The 17,135-nt window shown below is 27.1% G+C and overlaps 2 protein-coding genes across 2 annotated transcripts; one reads left to right on the top strand and one right to left on the bottom strand.

Annotated features, from left to right (window-relative positions):
- Positions 1 to 4,582: 4,582 nt before the first annotated feature.
- On the bottom strand, positions 4,583 to 7,050 carry LOC107622350 (heavy metal-associated isoprenylated plant protein 39). The gene is made up of 3 exons (XM_088506410.1): positions 6,675 to 7,050; positions 6,272 to 6,347; positions 4,583 to 5,126 (listed from the first exon to the last, which is right to left on the bottom strand). The coding sequence occupies exons 1-3, from the start codon at positions 6,678 to 6,680 to the stop codon at positions 4,729 to 4,731; spliced, it is 480 nt and encodes a 159-aa protein (XP_088362536.1). The 5' UTR covers positions 6,681 to 7,050; the 3' UTR covers positions 4,583 to 4,728.
- A 3,903-nt stretch (positions 7,051 to 10,953) lies between these two features.
- Positions 10,954 to 13,999, top strand: LOC107622343 (Erythronate-4-phosphate dehydrogenase family protein). The gene is made up of 2 exons (XM_016324207.3): positions 10,954 to 12,194; positions 13,283 to 13,999. Exons 1-2 carry the CDS (start codon positions 11,496 to 11,498, stop codon positions 13,514 to 13,516), a joined length of 933 nt encoding a protein of 310 aa, XP_016179693.1. The 5' UTR covers positions 10,954 to 11,495; the 3' UTR covers positions 13,517 to 13,999.
- The last annotated feature ends 3,136 nt before the right edge of the window (positions 14,000 to 17,135 follow it).

Genomic DNA, 17,135 nt, shown 5'->3' with positions numbered 1-17,135 from the left:
AGATTAATCACCCATTTCCATTTCTTCGCCGACCAAATCATATTGTCAATGGTTTATATCATCAACAGTTACTTGGATTTTTTGTCACTTAATATCAACAGTGACCTGAATTGATTCAAAATAAATTTTATCATCTTTGTGTTTTATTTATTTATTTAAAAAGGAGGGTCAATACTATTTTTATGTAAAGTTTGTATGTAAATTAATAGATTTAGAGAAACCACAAAAAAAAAAAAGAAAAATATATATATATTACACACACACAAAACGTTACCCAAGGCTTCACCCCTGATCATAAAGGTTAACAGGTGATCGTTTAGATTTAAATAAAAAAGATAAATTCCAATTAATTGTTTCTAATTTAGTTCAGTTTATGTATATATGGTCATTATATAAAGGTTTTAAAAATAGTATATTCACATAAAAAAAACCAGTTATTATGTATTTGTGCGCGCACGCGTATAGAGAGGATAAAATATTATTTTAATATTTAAATTAAATCATAATTTAATTTTTAATATTCAAAACGTCTTATTTCTATCTTAAAAATTTTTTAATGGATTTAATATTGTGTTATCATTAAATTTTACATAAATAATTAATAGAATGACCGACGTGGACGTTAACAACGTTATTGTTAAATCATATATTTTTTCATGTGTTAAAAACACATAACAAAAATTTTCTTATAACACTTTTTTTTGTCGATCTCCTTCTTGTCAAAAAATTTCAAATCCTATCAATCAATCATCAATGCTCCAAAATCAAAAGAAAAACTTTTACATTAGTAATTGTTGGTGGATTAATTTTACTTATGTATCGAAATCAAATGTTATTAACTCTTTAATATGCTAATTGTTCATATCAAATTTAATTACGGGATAATATTAAACACGTTTAAAAGTTTTTGAAACTGAAATAAAAAATTTGAATCTTTTTTAGAATTCAAATAGTACATTTGAAAAGTTAGGTACCAAATTAAGAATTATTATTTCGAATATTAAAAATTAAAATAATACTTTTTTTATATATATTAAATATTTTTAATGTATATTTTATATTTTAACATGTATTTTATATAACTAATTAATTTGATGACTAATTTTTAATATACATATAATATAGTTAAAATTTTTTATATGAAAATTATTTAAGCATATATTCAAACATTAGTATGAATTAGTTAACCATTATTTTAAGTTTAAAACACAAATATCGGATTAAATAAATGGTGTAAACTCCATCAATATTCAATATATAACAATTAAACCCTTAAACTAACTAAAATTAGCTTAAATGGAATTGGATCCCTTTTTATTTTTAAATCAACAAGGTATAAATTAAAAGGCCCATGGTGATCATTTTGCATGGAGAAATAAAATCTAGGAATTTTGATAACAAAAATCTTTATGATGCTCTTTTTCAAGGTATCAAATTAGGATATCCAACAAAAAAAATAATGATTAAACTTCTCCTACTTATGGAATTATCTTTCAAATTAAAGCAAGAGTGTTAGTTACAACATGTTTTTCATATTTAAAAGGTGGGATATATATGAATCTCCATTATTTAGTTAAGATACCTAATTAACTTAACATTAGACCACACTTAATTATTATATGGTTTTTTAAGATGCTCTTTAAGAATCTAAACTTTTTTTTTCCCATTTTTCAAAATATTTTACTTTTTGCTCTTTAAAAATGTGACTTGAACTCCCAAAATAATCTAAACTGAAATAGAAATTTAATTATTATATTAGTCCCAAATAGTTATTATATAGAGAATATGTCAAAATGGAGCATGTGCCTAGAGACAGATTTGAGATTTCAAATGCTAATCTATCATCATATTTAATTAATATGATAATCATATCTTCACATGATTTAAGATTTTAATCTACGGCTACAAATAGTTTGTTGGGCCACCATGTGGGGATTGAGCTAGGATGATATGATGTTTCCTAAATAAAGTTTTAATTAGATATAACCAACTTGAATTGGTCGAGTGGCCAGCTCATTCGTCCGTTTAAGTAAATGTCGGGAGATTTGAATTCAGTACAACAATATAGATTATTTTTTAGGGTTATATGTGTAAAAAAAGAATTAAAATTTCTCAAAAAATAAATTTTGACACTATTTTAACTATGAAAATATGTTAATAAAAATTTTGTCAAAAATAATATTTTTAATATATAAGTAATTGTGAAAAAAGTTTAAATCTTATTTTGATAAATATTGGCTGTAAAAAATAATTTGTTAAAAAATTTGAGAATATATTTTTTATGATACTTTTAACCGTCAAAAATACTATTTATTTTGACACTTATTGACCATAAAAAATTTTTAACAAAAATTTTTAACAAAGAATGAGATGAGATCTTGAAATCGAAGAATAAACTGTGATTTTGAAGATAAATAATGAGTAATATGATCCTAAACTGAGAGTAGTGTGATGCCAAAATTGACGGAGCCTAAAGAAGAAGAGGAACAGTGGAGTAAATTAAAAACAAACGAGTGTCAAAATTGAGGAGTAATTTTCTACGGTCAAATTATTCATCAAGAAAACATAAAAAATTTGACATTTGCAATATTTGTCAAAAATATATATTAATTTTTACACTTAATTATGGCTGTTAAAAAAGATTATGTTAAAATAACTCTCTTTCCTTGTAGTGATTCCGCCTTATGTATGCAGCAACCTATTGGTCAATGACAGACCTTAAATAAAACTTAGATCTGTGCGACGAATTAGTTCTTGATTTGTCGGATTAAAAGATACTGTAAACAAAAAATAATTAGATATAATATTAATTTTTAAAATGCCATAAAATCAGTCATTAATATATAAAAGGATTGAAAATTAAGTTTAAGGTATCATAGGTTGTTCTGTCTCTAAAGATGAAGAAAGAAACAAAAAGATATTGATAATGAAGGTGAGGTGGAACCACAATCACTTTAATGGTACACCACTATATATTCAAGTAATTATGAAACAAAAAATATAGATCTAGCTAGCTATTAATTAATATATGGGCATGGATCAAAATTAACATGATTTCTTTGTTCATATAAACCCATTAACTAATCAACAACAATTGAAAAAGAAATGATCATATATAAATATGATAGGTCAATTTTACCCTTGGGACCATGATTCTTTAAGTCATGAATTATTATTGAAGAAAAATATGTAACAACACAAATTGCAAATAAAGACAAATGTTTGAAATGAGATCAAATCTCAACCTCGTGATGGGTACTATGCTTTTCAGAAGGAAAAAACAAAAATGGTGAAAATTTTAATATTGAAAAATAAAATATATGAATTTATTGATGGATTATAGTGGTTGAGGATGTGCCAAGAGCCAAGAGCCAAGAGGAGGTTGCTACACATTAATTTGATCCCTTTTTTCTTTTTCAATTAATTTCTAAACAAACATATATTTATGTTGATCCAAGTAGTTGATAGTGATGTAATGAGATCAAAACAACTATTAGAGGAAAAAAGATACATACATATACATAAATGTATGACTACGCTACATGTACACTAAAATTAGCTATTAAAATCAGTTATTAATATAAAATATATATTAAAATATAAATATATATTAAAAATAAATTAAATTATATATATTTTTATATAAATATATTAATAACTGATTTTAGTAATTAATTTTAATATATAAATAATATTTTTATAAATATATATAAAATATTAGTAGTTGAGATTTCAGAGTTGAGAGTGATATAATATGATAAAAAATAGACAGAAAGAAAAAAAAAAAAAATATACAAATGATATATGAAAGCATATTCACCACAAAAGTTTTATTCCTCCTCTCTATTCTCTACACACTATTATAATGCCTCCAAAATTGAAAAAGGCATCATCATATATAGTATTAATTTATTATATTTTATATATACAAGGAGCTACTATCTGTCTTTTTTATTTGGCTAGATATGATCATTAGATTTTCCAAAAGGCATGAAATACATACAACAACTGAAATCAAGGAGCTACCATGAAGATAATTTTCATATTTCCCTCATGTTTACATATTTCGATGTTGAATTTATAAAGAAATTAGTGTAATTTAATTTGAACAAATTCATTATCAATTTTCATATCTTGATACCACCTAATATTTAAAAAATACTAGCATGCTCATAGAATAAAAATTAAATTATACAGTTAGTTTCTATATTTTCAGTAAAATTATAAATTAGTCCTTATACTTTAAAAGTTTGTAATTAAATTTTTAATGAGAATTAAAATTTGTAATTTAATCTCTGCTGGTCAAAAAATATTAATTTAACCGAATATTCTTAGAATGTGCTGAGAATATTCTGTTAAATCAAACGACAAAAACTAAATTACAAATTTTAATTATCTTTAAAGACCAAATTACAAACTTTTAAAGTGAAAAAACCAATTTATAATTTCAATAAAATTGTAAAAATTAACCGTGTAATTTAACCTAAAATAAATGTGTTGTAAAAAAAATTGCTATATATTTTTTAAATATTCTTAACAAAATAAGTAGATATAAATATTTTTAAAAATATAATCTATCAAATTTACTATCAAAACATATAACACATTAATTATAACTCTATTTACATTCGAACCAACATAATATCCGATAATAAATAGATGATATGTCGGATCAGAATACGATAATAATCACAACATAAACAAACAAACAAACATTTCTCTTTTATTTTAAGAAATGACACAAGCATTGGGATTCTCTTCAATGCTTTGAGTATGATATTGTGTTGTCATGTAGGGATTATTATAATAATAATAAGCCCTTTGTTGAGCCTTAACCATCTCCATAACAGCAGCAGGGTCAAGTGGTGCTTGATCTTTCTTCTTATCATCTTTCTTTTCTTCTTCTTTCTTTTCTCCATCTTTCTTTCCCTCTTCTTTTTTTTCTCCATCTTTTTTTCCTTCATCTTTCTTTCCATCATCTTTCTTCTCTGGCTCCTTGGCTGGTCCAACCACCACAAGATCTGTTTGCCAATGCTTCCTCAATTTGCTTACAACAGTTATTGGATCCACTGTCCCTATAACTGTTAATTTCTTCTCTTTCATGTCCATTGAGATTGCATCAATACCTAATAATGTTGTACCAAAAAGTTTGTTTTTATTATTAGTACGAAAATGTTTAGTAACAAAAAAAAATTTTAATCAAAATCAGTCAAAATTTATCTTATTTAATATTTATTAATTATTACAATAATCAATGAATGCTAAATAAAACAAATTTTTAACCACTTTTTTTCTCTCTAACATAATCGTTATTAGTATTAGGAATTCCTTGCTTCAAAAGGTTATTATAATGAAGAACAAAAAATCATGACTAATACTTTATTCAGATCAATCTTTAAGGAATTATGAATTTGTAATCAAATACTTTAGTTTTTAACCAATTTTAATCATCAAATCAATTTTTTGATATGTTATTTTATTAAACAAATTAATTTTCACGTCAAATTTTAATAAAAAGTTCGACATAAAAATCTTTAAGAATTTTTTAAATTCTCAAATTAATTTCTTTATATAAAGGAACAATCTATTTAAAAATTAATTTGACTAATAAAATAATAATTTACAAATTAATTTTGTGATTAAAATCCTAAAATATCATGGTAATATTTTTTTAAAACTAATAAGAGAGATTACTAAAAGATCACTTTGGAAGAACGATGGCGGCTATAGAAAATTATAATTTAATGGAGCCCAATTCAATATGACAACTCAAACAAGAGCTACATCAAGATAAGAAATAATTTTTTATATATGTCCCTTTTTTTTTTTTCTAAAATTGCTAATTTTGATCAAAATTATGATATAATTTTTTTGTAACTTCTATTTTATTCAATAGTAGTACTATATATTACTGTTGTTGTAAGATAATCCACTAACCATCAATTTACACAACCTCCTATAAATAATTAAATATACACTAAAATGGAAACAAATCATATTTGTGTGCCACAAATATTAAAATAAATTGTTATACTTTAATAATCACATATTAGGTATGCCTTATCTATAAAGAATCAAGGACACATCATTTTAATCCAATAATGTTTGAAAATTGGGGATCCATAACATACGTGCAGCCCTCAAATTCTATTTTTTTTTTTTAATTTTCACTAATCCATTAATTCAACTTTTTAATTAAAATATGGCTAAGCTTAGAAATTAATAATAATAGAGGAAGAACAAATTCAAACCAAAGTGAAGAAGATTATACCTGAAAGTGTTGACACTGTTTTCAAAGCTTTTTGTTTGTCCTTGTCATCATGCAAGTCTAATTTGAGGACCAACTTCTGTAAGCAAAAGATCATATAAATATTTAATATAAACAGAAAAGAGAGAATATGTTAATAAAAAAGAAAAAGAAAAAGAAAATTGTCAAAAAACTCATCAAACCAAAAAAAAAAAAAATAGAAAAAGATGAAATCTTAAAGCACCCCACATAGAGATTTTTCAATAGAAATCATAAAGGAATATTTTTTATGATTCAAACATCAAAATTCAGTTGAGAACACCCCAGATCTTTGAATAAGGAGCAAAAGGGTAGGGGAAAAAACAGAGGAATTAAAAAAAAATGAAAAAAAAAAAATTTAGAAACTAGGATCATAGGAATCATATACCTTCATTTCTACACTTTTTGTATGATATCCAAGGATATGCGGATCAAACTATTTTGAAGATGAAAAAGTTTGAGAGAATAAGAATAATTAAGAAAAAAAAAAGGTTATATAACTGAAGAGTGAAGGGTGGTTGTGATGTAAGAACTAAGAAGAGATAGAGAAAAGAAGAAAATGAGAATTGAAAAATATAAGAAGAACAAGAAGGAAGGTTTGGAGAAAGAAAGAGTCAAAGAAAGTGACGAGACGAGAATATTATTATGGTAGTGGTTTTAGTATGAAATACTATGTCTTATAAGTTTGAGAAGAGTAATTAGTGGTATAGAGTTAATGTGTTATGGAGTTCTTTTCCAACATCAAGATAATTGTGCTCCGGGTCAAGACAAATTTGATTTTGATGTAGTATATATTATTTTCTTTTACTATATATGATAACTTGATGACTTAAATAATTTAATATAATTAATTAAGTTATTTAATATAATATAATTGATATTTTTATTTTTTGGTTATTGTTTGCTTAAGCACCAAATATATATTTTTTTAACAATTGAGATGATTTATTTCTTTCGGTTTAATAGATCAAGAATTATAATATATCGTGGATCTAAATTTTATTTGAGAATTTATCGTTAGTTAATAAATTATTAAATGTGCAAAACAAATTTTGATACTTATTTAATTAGATGAGTGAATTGACTGCTCGGTATTAACCATGAGAATGAGATTTTGACTGGTGGCTGCTGGTTTGGGATTGTATGCAATGCTACCACACATTGAACTATTTATTATTATGAGTATATGACTATGGCTTATGGTTTTCCTACTTTTAATTAATGACATTAATTCTCATATCACTCGTTTTTCAATTTATCGGCATTTGTCCCACTAGCTAATTAAAGTCATTATGTGGAGTTCAAAATATTTATTTATTCATTAACAATTAATATATATATAATGATACTATAAAAAATATATATTGTATACTTTTTTTTAAATACTCTTCATTACATATAATTCATAAGCTATATTATTTATAAAATCTAAATCTAAGACTTTTTTATTATAATATAATATATTGATCATTTTAACTAATCTTATCTTTCTTAAAATTAATATTTAAATTAGTTCATAAAATTCTATTTATAATTTGCTATAATTTCTAAAATTTTGATTTATTTAATTTGATCCTCACTTTAATATTTATGACTCATATCGTTCGGATTTTTTATTTTTATAAATTAAATAAATATAATAATTACAAAATAAATAATTTAAAAAATATTTACCGAAATAAATATTTTTCTCTTAAGATAGATGGACACGACACGTGTATATCTCGTCTATCGTGTAAAATAAGATATATGTATTTTTTAAAAAAATATTTAAAAATAATAAAAAATATTAATAATCCAAACTTTTAAAATATAATTAGTATATACAAAAGTTGGTAGAAAAAATATTCATGTGTTGCATTCACCTATTTTATTTTATATTGTAAAACAAGATAAAAAATATTTATTTTTGTAAATATTTTTTAAATTATTTATTTCGATAATTATTATAATTATTTTATTTATTAAAATAAAAAAACCCATGTTGTTCTCTAACTTAATTTTCACCACGTTAATGACATGCTAACAGCTGTGAGCTGTCACGTTGAACTTATTAACAACTATTTGATGTGGTATTAAAATTTTATTACCTCAATTTTTTCCTCATCAAATTTTTAAACTAAGATTCTAATTTTACTTAAAGGGTTTTAGAGATATTCTAAAAAATAAATTGAAGTAAAAAATTTTAATAGCCATACCAGATAATTTTATACTATTTAGTGTGATAATCATCGGTTTATTTCTCTATATCATTAATAATTTTGTGATAAAAATAGAATTAAAGACTAACATAAATAAAAAATACTAAAATAAAATATCAAATTGAGTAAATTAAAATTTTGTGCGAATATAACTTTAAAAATTAATTCAAGTATTAACTCTATTTATTATTGTTAGCTATTCACATGAAGATAATTAAATTAATTTTTATGTAAAGATGAAAAATATAAGTACATATTATGTGAAATAGTTAGTTTATCATATCAAATCATTGATTTATTTTTAACATGCAAAAATACTTTGGGAAGAGTTTCAAGTGTATTAAAATATTAGTGTTCCAATTATTTTAACCATTAATTTTAATTAATATATATATTTTTTATAATAGAATATTAGTATTTTCGGTACATTTAAAATTTTTCCAATACTTTGTTAGGTTCAGTTGGAGCCCAATGAGTCAGTGTCAGACTGTTAGCTGAGTCATGCTCACTCATTTCTTTGTCCCTACAAACATTTTTCTACTAATTTTTCGGCTTTTTATTTTGGATGAATTTCCAGTTTTCAGATTTTATAGTCTTGTGAGATTTATAGTGTGGATGACCACATAATGTACAATAATTATGGGAGTTACCAACGGATTTGGATGTTTAATTCTTCTATACTTTTATCTATTTTTCCTGCCCATTTTAACATGGATTTCTATAATTCTATTAATTTTATCTGAAAAAATTTTATTCTGAATACAATACATATCAGCTATAAAAATGACCCCGGAGTTAATTGAATCCAACACTATGTAATATCGTAATTAAGGCTTATTTGGATTTTGATGATAATATTTGGTATGTCATACGATATACCAATTTTAATGCAATAATAATATAGTTTACTCAACACAATATTGGGAGTATAATAGTATATTATTGTTGGTGCAAGTTAATGATTGTTACAATGATCATGTTTCTTCCTGTGCTAACTTCAAATCAACAAGAATCCGAAATAGGACGGTGGATTTTGGGATGGGTTATAGTGGATATGAAATTTTTAGTAGAGGAGAGAATTCTTTTAATGAAAGTTAGAGTTGCTCAATCAACTTTATGGCCAATTATAGATTGTAAGATTATTGGTTGATTCAGTTGTATAGAAATTTGATAAAAAAAAATGTGTTTTTTCTACAAATTCTTTTATGCAGGTATTGCAGAAAGAGACTCTCTCAAAGAACATCACGAGTTACAGTTTTACTGATAGGATTTTGTGCGGTTATTTAAAACATTTGGTTTGAGCAGAATAGCAGAGTTTTCCAGAGTTTAGAGACAAGTGTTGAAGGAGTAATGATTATATCCTTCTTGAGTTATAGGGAATGGTGTGGAGTTGATCCGTTTGATTGTTGATGGCAATGCCGAAGATAACAATGGATTATACCTTTTTGTTTATATTTATGTCTTGTATTTTGTGGTGCTTTATTCCTTTCTGTTCCACTTTATTGTGTGAAGCTCCCTTTGTTCCAACAAAAAAAAAACTTCCATTCGACAAGGTAAAGATTAATCCGTCACAGATTTTAGCTTTATGTAAGAGCTTGTTTTGGACTAATAAATTGTTACATACACAATGCAAAATTCAAATCTTTCGATATTTATTTAAGTGAACCAACGAGTAACCTAACTACTCGATTAATTTTCAGTTTTTTTTTTTCATTAGTCCAAGTTGGTTAAGCTAATGATTTCTTTGTTTGCTATAAATTGGGCGGCGTTTTGTTTTTGGTCTTGGCCCAATTTTAGATGATAAATTGATAGTAGTGTCCAAGTTGGATGCATAGACTTCAATTCTTAGTGTAGCAACTGGGCCAACAAAGCCCAAATAAATTCAGCCCAAAATTGAAGTCATCCCAGTTTAGAAAAGAACATAGCTCTCCCTAGTCCCTATCCAATTTTTTAAGGAAGAATCTCCTTTCTCTGAGTTGGTATCTCTTAGGAAGTAGAAGTATATTACATGAGATTCTGACACACTAATCGAGAGATTCTGACACTTTTTAGCAAGTATTAAGATATTTATCTTTAGTGTTTTAAAAAAAAAATTAAAAATCGAAATAAATCTACACAAGATACACTTATGATTTAGATTATGTTCCCAAAAAAAAAAAACTAAAATTTATTTTATTTAATTTTTATTAATTATTACATAATAATTAAAAATATTAAATAAGATAAATTTTTATTGTTTTTAATTAATTTTTTTTGTTATTAAATATTTTTGTTGAATTAAAATATAATTTTAAACCTAATTTAAGAGTTAGACTATATCTCTATTTATATTAAGATATATATAAAATATATGCATATTTATAATCAAATTAAATTGACTAAAAATAGGAATAAAGGTATACAATATTCTTCAATATATTATATAAGAAAAAGAAAAACAGCATTTGAATTTTGAAGTTGAGCACTGTGAGAGAGAGAGAGAGAGGCACAAAAGAAAACAAAGACATAACAGAAAAATCTAACTTCTCCGATCACACCCCAACAGAACACGCGTCTCTTCCTTCTCTTTCTCTTCTTGAGTTGACTGCGTATGATTCTATTAATATCTTCTCACTTCTCACACACCAAAACAAAAACCCTCTTTAGTATAAAAATCACCCTCATAATCAAATCATATAACTAAATTCATCAACATAATCATTCTTTTCCCCTGTCTCTCTCTCTCTCTCAAGATCTTTCTTTTTGTTTGTTTTTGTTTGTTTTTTTAGTTAATTAAAACCCATCCCCTTTTTCTTCGCTCTCGATTCAATTCCCTCAAAAGGGTCTCCAATTTCACCTTCAAAACCATAACTTTTTCTCTCTTTTCCCCAAATTCTTCACGGGATCCTTATAATAATAGCACCTGAAAACAGAATTAAATCCCTAAATTGAACACACCCGGCTTCGATTCTCACCAAAGGGGCTTCGATTGCACATTCAAAAAGCGGAATTTCCTGATTCCGATATAGATGGATCAAAACGACGAGGCAATTGCGAAAACGGCGAACTCGATTCCGTTTCCGTCGCTGAACCATTCGGCGTGGCTTGAGATCAGGCTCTTCTACGTCCGAATCTCGCCGTGCCTCGTCGACGCCGTCCCCGACCACCTCGTACTTCGCCACCCGCACCGCGAGATCGGCGTATCCCTCCAGATCAACGGTTCTCCCGTTCCGGCGGCGACAGAGGCGGCGCCGCTCACTCTTCGTCGTGACCGCGTCGACAGGGACTCGGCCGAGGTGACATACGTCAGCACCGATAGCGTGCGCGCCACGGGGAGCGTGGAGTTCGAGGTTTACGAGAAAGAAGGGTTGTTGTTCCTATGCGGGTCTTTGGAGCGTGTGGAGAGTCAATGGGGAAGTGTGGTTCCTCCTGCGGGTTCTGGTTCGGGTTCAGGTTGGAGCATTGAATGCCACGTGGCGGCTGGTTCGGTTGGGTCGGGTTCTTCGGCGTTTTTCAGGCCGAAACTTGGGGTTTCGGCGCCTTCGATCGAGGTTTATGTTGCAGGGTGTTGCTCCGGCATGCCGGTGATTCTAAGCAAGACGATTCAGATGAGTCCAAGGAGGAGGGTGCCAAGGCATTTCACTTTAGATGCTATACCTGAAGATGAAGAGGTGATGGAGAAGGAGCACAAGGGTGTTAAAGCATTGGTACCAAATGGGAAATTGCAGGTACTTTTTCTTGTGTCAATTTTGTTCTAAGATTTTTCAATTTTGAATGATGTATTGGATAGTTAGTTTACAAATTATACAAAATTGGATTAGGGATTTGGGAATTAATCCAATAGACATTAGAGAGGAATGTTGGTGTTTTGTTTTGAAGATGATAGAATCTCGTCTTAGGTGGTTTGGATACAGAAACTATGGAGAGGAAAAACCATTAGAAAGGTTCTAGGTTTTAATAGTTTGAAGATAGGGTTTATGATGGTGCAATGCAAAAATTGTTTGATTTCCACATAGTGGAGTAAAGGCTAGGTGGTGGTGGTTGTTTTTGATGATGAATTATGGATGTGATTGGAAGTGCTGGCGTCTCAGATGATTTTCTGTGTAGGTTGTCAGATTATTTAGTTGGTTTGCTTTACAATTAGGAGTGTCTGTTTCTTTATATTTTATAAGCAATGCTTCTGCAAGTATTTGAATCTCCGTCGGATGATTCCTTAACTGCTTGAACGTGTTTAGGAATAACATTAGTGTGATTATTTAGTGATTTTGTTTGTTCCTTTGCATGGAGTCATGCTTGTGTTTTTTCATGCTGGGTAAAGTCTGAGTTGCGCGTGGAATTTGAAGAATCTGTTATTGCACATGTCGATTTCAAGCCATATGCTTGTATTTTTTATGACTGTTCCTGCCATCAACTGGGATCACTATTTCAAGCCATATGTTTGATTGAATGCAGTAGCTCCTTTCTCATTGGTTCATATGCTTTTAGTGCCATGACAAAGAATTTTAGTTTTCTACTTATGTCTCATAAATTCTCAACATTTTTTTTGTGTAAACAACCGACCGGTACTATCTTGACCAATCACCTTGGATGCCAATACCATTCCCATAGGTGTACCTTAGCAACAACTAGCATAATGTTTATATTTGTCTCACTTAATCATCAAAGTAAGCTTTTTAGCTTTTCACTGGTCAACATGTATGCACCACTAGTTCTTAGTGTTTGGTTAGAGCACAATTCCCGCATTTTTAGTGATAGATTTTGGACAAGCTATTTGGAACTCCTGATATTAATATTAACATGGATGATACTTGTGCAGATAACAGGGCCGGATGCCGATGACTATGATCCTGATGGTAAGATGATGGGCCATGGTTTCTATCCTCAAGAGATGTATCTTGGCGAGGACGGACAACTTTCGTGGTTTAATGCCGGTGTTAGAGTTGGTGTTGGAATCGGCCTTGGGATGTGTGTAGGGATTGGAATTGGCGTTGGTCTCCTCATGCGTTCCTATCAAACGACAACCAGGAACTTTAGAAGGAGATTCTTCTGACCGGTAACAACAAATTCCGTCGTTCTAGTTTCAAGATAAGCACAAAAAAAGAAAAATAAAATAGCAAAAGGAGGATACTTTGTAGCTCCGATCGATGATAATAGGACTTTCCTATAGATGAAAGTGTCAAAAGTAGAACCCCCAAGAAAGCAAGAAATACTTGAATGCACAAAATGTTAATTTTGTAGATAAGTGGAGTTTGTGAATGGTTTTGTTCTATAGCCTTGTCTTGCTGATATATGTTGATGTATCACTGTGGTCTGTTGATTTTACACTGTGCTGTAAATTCTATCTGATCCTCCACCATAATAGATATGAAAAAAAATAGAGAAATACAAGAAGATTGTTGAGGGTGTGGTGTGTGAGAGTTACTGAGTTTTGACACTGAGCATATGTATCCGAGATTTTATTTGTTTATTAGTCTTGTAGATATTATATATTGTTTAAACAATTTTAGTCTTTAGAGCTCAATTTTTGCAAGCATTTATAGTGTTTGTTCCCAACTTTGCATGCTATGTATATGGAAAAAAATTATTCATCAAACTCTCAGCAAGTCTTAACCATTTTGATAATTTTTATTCTCATTTTTTTATACATTAATATAGGTTTTCTGCATGTATACCTCACCATAGCCCATAGGACAAGGTTATTTGATCAAGTTTTCTAGTTTTATTTGAATATAGTGATGAGATGAGGAAGTGATTTTGGAATTGGAAATTTTATTTGCCTTGAAATTTCAGATAGCTTTGTTCCATAGACATGACTAACAAGGCTTTTCAAGGGAAAGTCTAGAAATATGGTTAAGTTTCTGTAATCTCCATTTTACCAAAAAATAAAAATAAAAATAAAAGTTCTTACTTCTACCTAACTCAACTTTTCATCACCTTCTTTATTGTGCTCTATGGTAATTAAGAATATAATTATTTATTATTATTATTATTATTATTATTATTATTATTATATCAAAACCAAAACAATGGTTTAAAAGGTAAAGTATATTTTTTATCTTTGAAATTTGGTAAAATTTATAAAAATACTCTTAAGTTTTATTGTTTTAATTTTATTCGAGAAGTTTTCGATTTGCATGAAATATACTTCTGATTGCTAATTTTTTTTTAAAAAATAAGACCAGTCCAATAAAATGCATGAAATTATGCTTGATTTGCTTGGGTTGAAGGTTGTTCTTGTAAAATTGTTGTTGAATTGGTCCTAAATATTTTGAAAAATTAGTGGTTAGAGATATATTTGATTCAAATCGAAAATTTTTAGGACAAAATTAAAACAAAATGAAACTTACGAATATTTTTAACATTTTTGCCGAACTTCGAAAATAAAAAATATACTTTATTCTTGTTTAAAATATGATTTTTGAAATAATGAAAGGAAAAAAATAGTTATTCCATTCTTAAATTTTTTTAAAAGTAACTGTTAATTTATTCTTCCCAAAGTAATTTTCTCAAAAGCTTATATCACTCTCAATTGTTTTAGGCTTTTAGCATTTCTTTAAAGTACAAATGCAATTTAAATTTCGGTTGAATAAGTTATTCTAAACATTAGTCCAGTAATCAACTCATTTGTCCACTTCAAAAGTTTTTTACCTTGTACATATAACAACCGTTAAGAATGAATACTAGAATAAGATCAATTGAACACTAGTGAATCTCGAAAGGAAAAATGACTACTTACTTTAACTATATGAATAAATTAAGAATGAGATTAATCTGAGAGACAGATCAGAAGCATATATATATGTTAGTAACTTTAGACGTTCAAATTTATGGGACATGAAAGTGGAAAGACACACACTTTGCTTGAATGCAAAGAGTGAAGGCGTAATTATGAAGCATATGGCTTAATTTTTATGGGCCACCCAAAGTTGTAACCTCGTGATTGATATGACTTTTTTGGACCATAATATCATGTGCAAATCAATGGAATCCTCATTTCCTTGGGCCCACATACCATTTGCTACTGTCAACTCAAATAAATTCTTGTTGAAAAAAAAAATAGAAATTCTACTATTTTCATGATAAAAAATGAGTTTTTAATTATTTTTAAATCAAAATAATAAAACTTACAAATAACAAAAATTATAAATTTAATAATAATTAATTTTTTTCACTTAATTTTTTTCCATTCTAGAATACCCTCTCTCCCACCAAAAAAGAAAAAAAAGAAAAAAAAAGAAAGAAATTCCACCAAACTATTCAAACTTTTGATTATTCATCCTAAATTTTTCTTAGCCATTGTTTTGTATAATAAGTTAAAAAATATCTAAACATGCATGTTCATAAGCTAAACGCAAATCCTTTTAAATTGTAAACTATTTAGTATTTATCATTCAAAGTTTGTACCAATAGTAGGACTTAGGCCTAGATAAATAGTTTAATTAAATTTTTTTTAATAAAATAGTTTAAACAATAAATAACTATATTAAGTAATTTATAAATAAATTATTTTATATTTAAATTTTTAGTTCTAAAATACTTATTTTATAAAAATATGATAAAAAATAGTAGTATTATGAGAAAAGTCTTTTTTTTAACTTTTCTATAAACTCCTAAATAAATTCTTAGAAAGCTATAATTTAATTTTAAAAATTACACCAGACATTAATACTACTATTTTTCTACTATTTTTTATAAATCAAAAATTCAAAAAAGATTACTTTTAAAATTTTTCAAACGAGCCCTTAATCTTGCTATAATTATCAATTGACATGTCTTACTTTTATGATTTTCAAGAGATGAATAATAATAAAAATGCATGAAAATTAATTCAATCCGAGTGAATCGATTAATACCTTTCCCACTCTTATTATCTAAATGTTAAGTGGCCTTCTTGGCCTTCTATAAAGTTGAGAAAAAATAATAAAAATAAAAATTATTCTTAAAACTTGTATAAAAGAATAAGAGTTATTTATAAAATTTCAAACTCAACTGTAAACTTAATTAAAAAATTATAACTAAAGATAAAATTACTGACATATATAAAATCAAAAATTTTTTAAGTATACTAATATACCGATATTTTAATAATTTTTAAATGTTAATTTTAATTAACAGTTAAAAATTATTAAAACAATACATTTCAAAGTTTTTGTATAGAACCTATCAAGTTCAAGTGTAACTCTCTTATTAATTATTATATCAATTGTGAATATAAAAATGGAGCTATGATTCTATGACAATACCTATTTCAACAGGATTAGTTATCCTTTTGTAGTTCTAGACAAAACTAGAAGTCTAGAACTCTTCAAAGTGAAGGTACTAAGCTTTGTCCGGTAACTCCTATATATAAATAGTACAAGGATAGGGGTATAAAGGTAATTTCGTACCTCACTGAGTCCTCAATGTTCACCACCACATTTATCTTGTTTCAATATTATATTTTGCTGTCAGAATCTTAGTATCTCACCCACATGACATTTCCAAACACTACAACTTCTATGTGTGAGACAATAATGCCTACATCTATAAATTGGAAAATTATTAGGTGTTCTAGAAATATTGATTTAGTTATTAATTTAATTATATATATATATTTTGTGATAAAAAATAATAATTAAAATTATTGAATTATTAATATTTTTAGAATATTTAATATTAACATTTTTTAT

Source organism: Arachis ipaensis, chromosome B2, assembly GCF_059453495.1.
Source record: "Arachis ipaensis isolate K30076 ecotype BB chromosome B2, ASM5945349v1, whole genome shotgun sequence".
In the NCBI taxonomy this organism is placed as follows: domain Eukaryota; kingdom Viridiplantae; phylum Streptophyta; class Magnoliopsida; order Fabales; family Fabaceae; genus Arachis; species Arachis ipaensis.
Note: the sequence above shows the minus strand (reverse complement) of the source record. Positions and strands in the feature narration are given on the sequence as shown.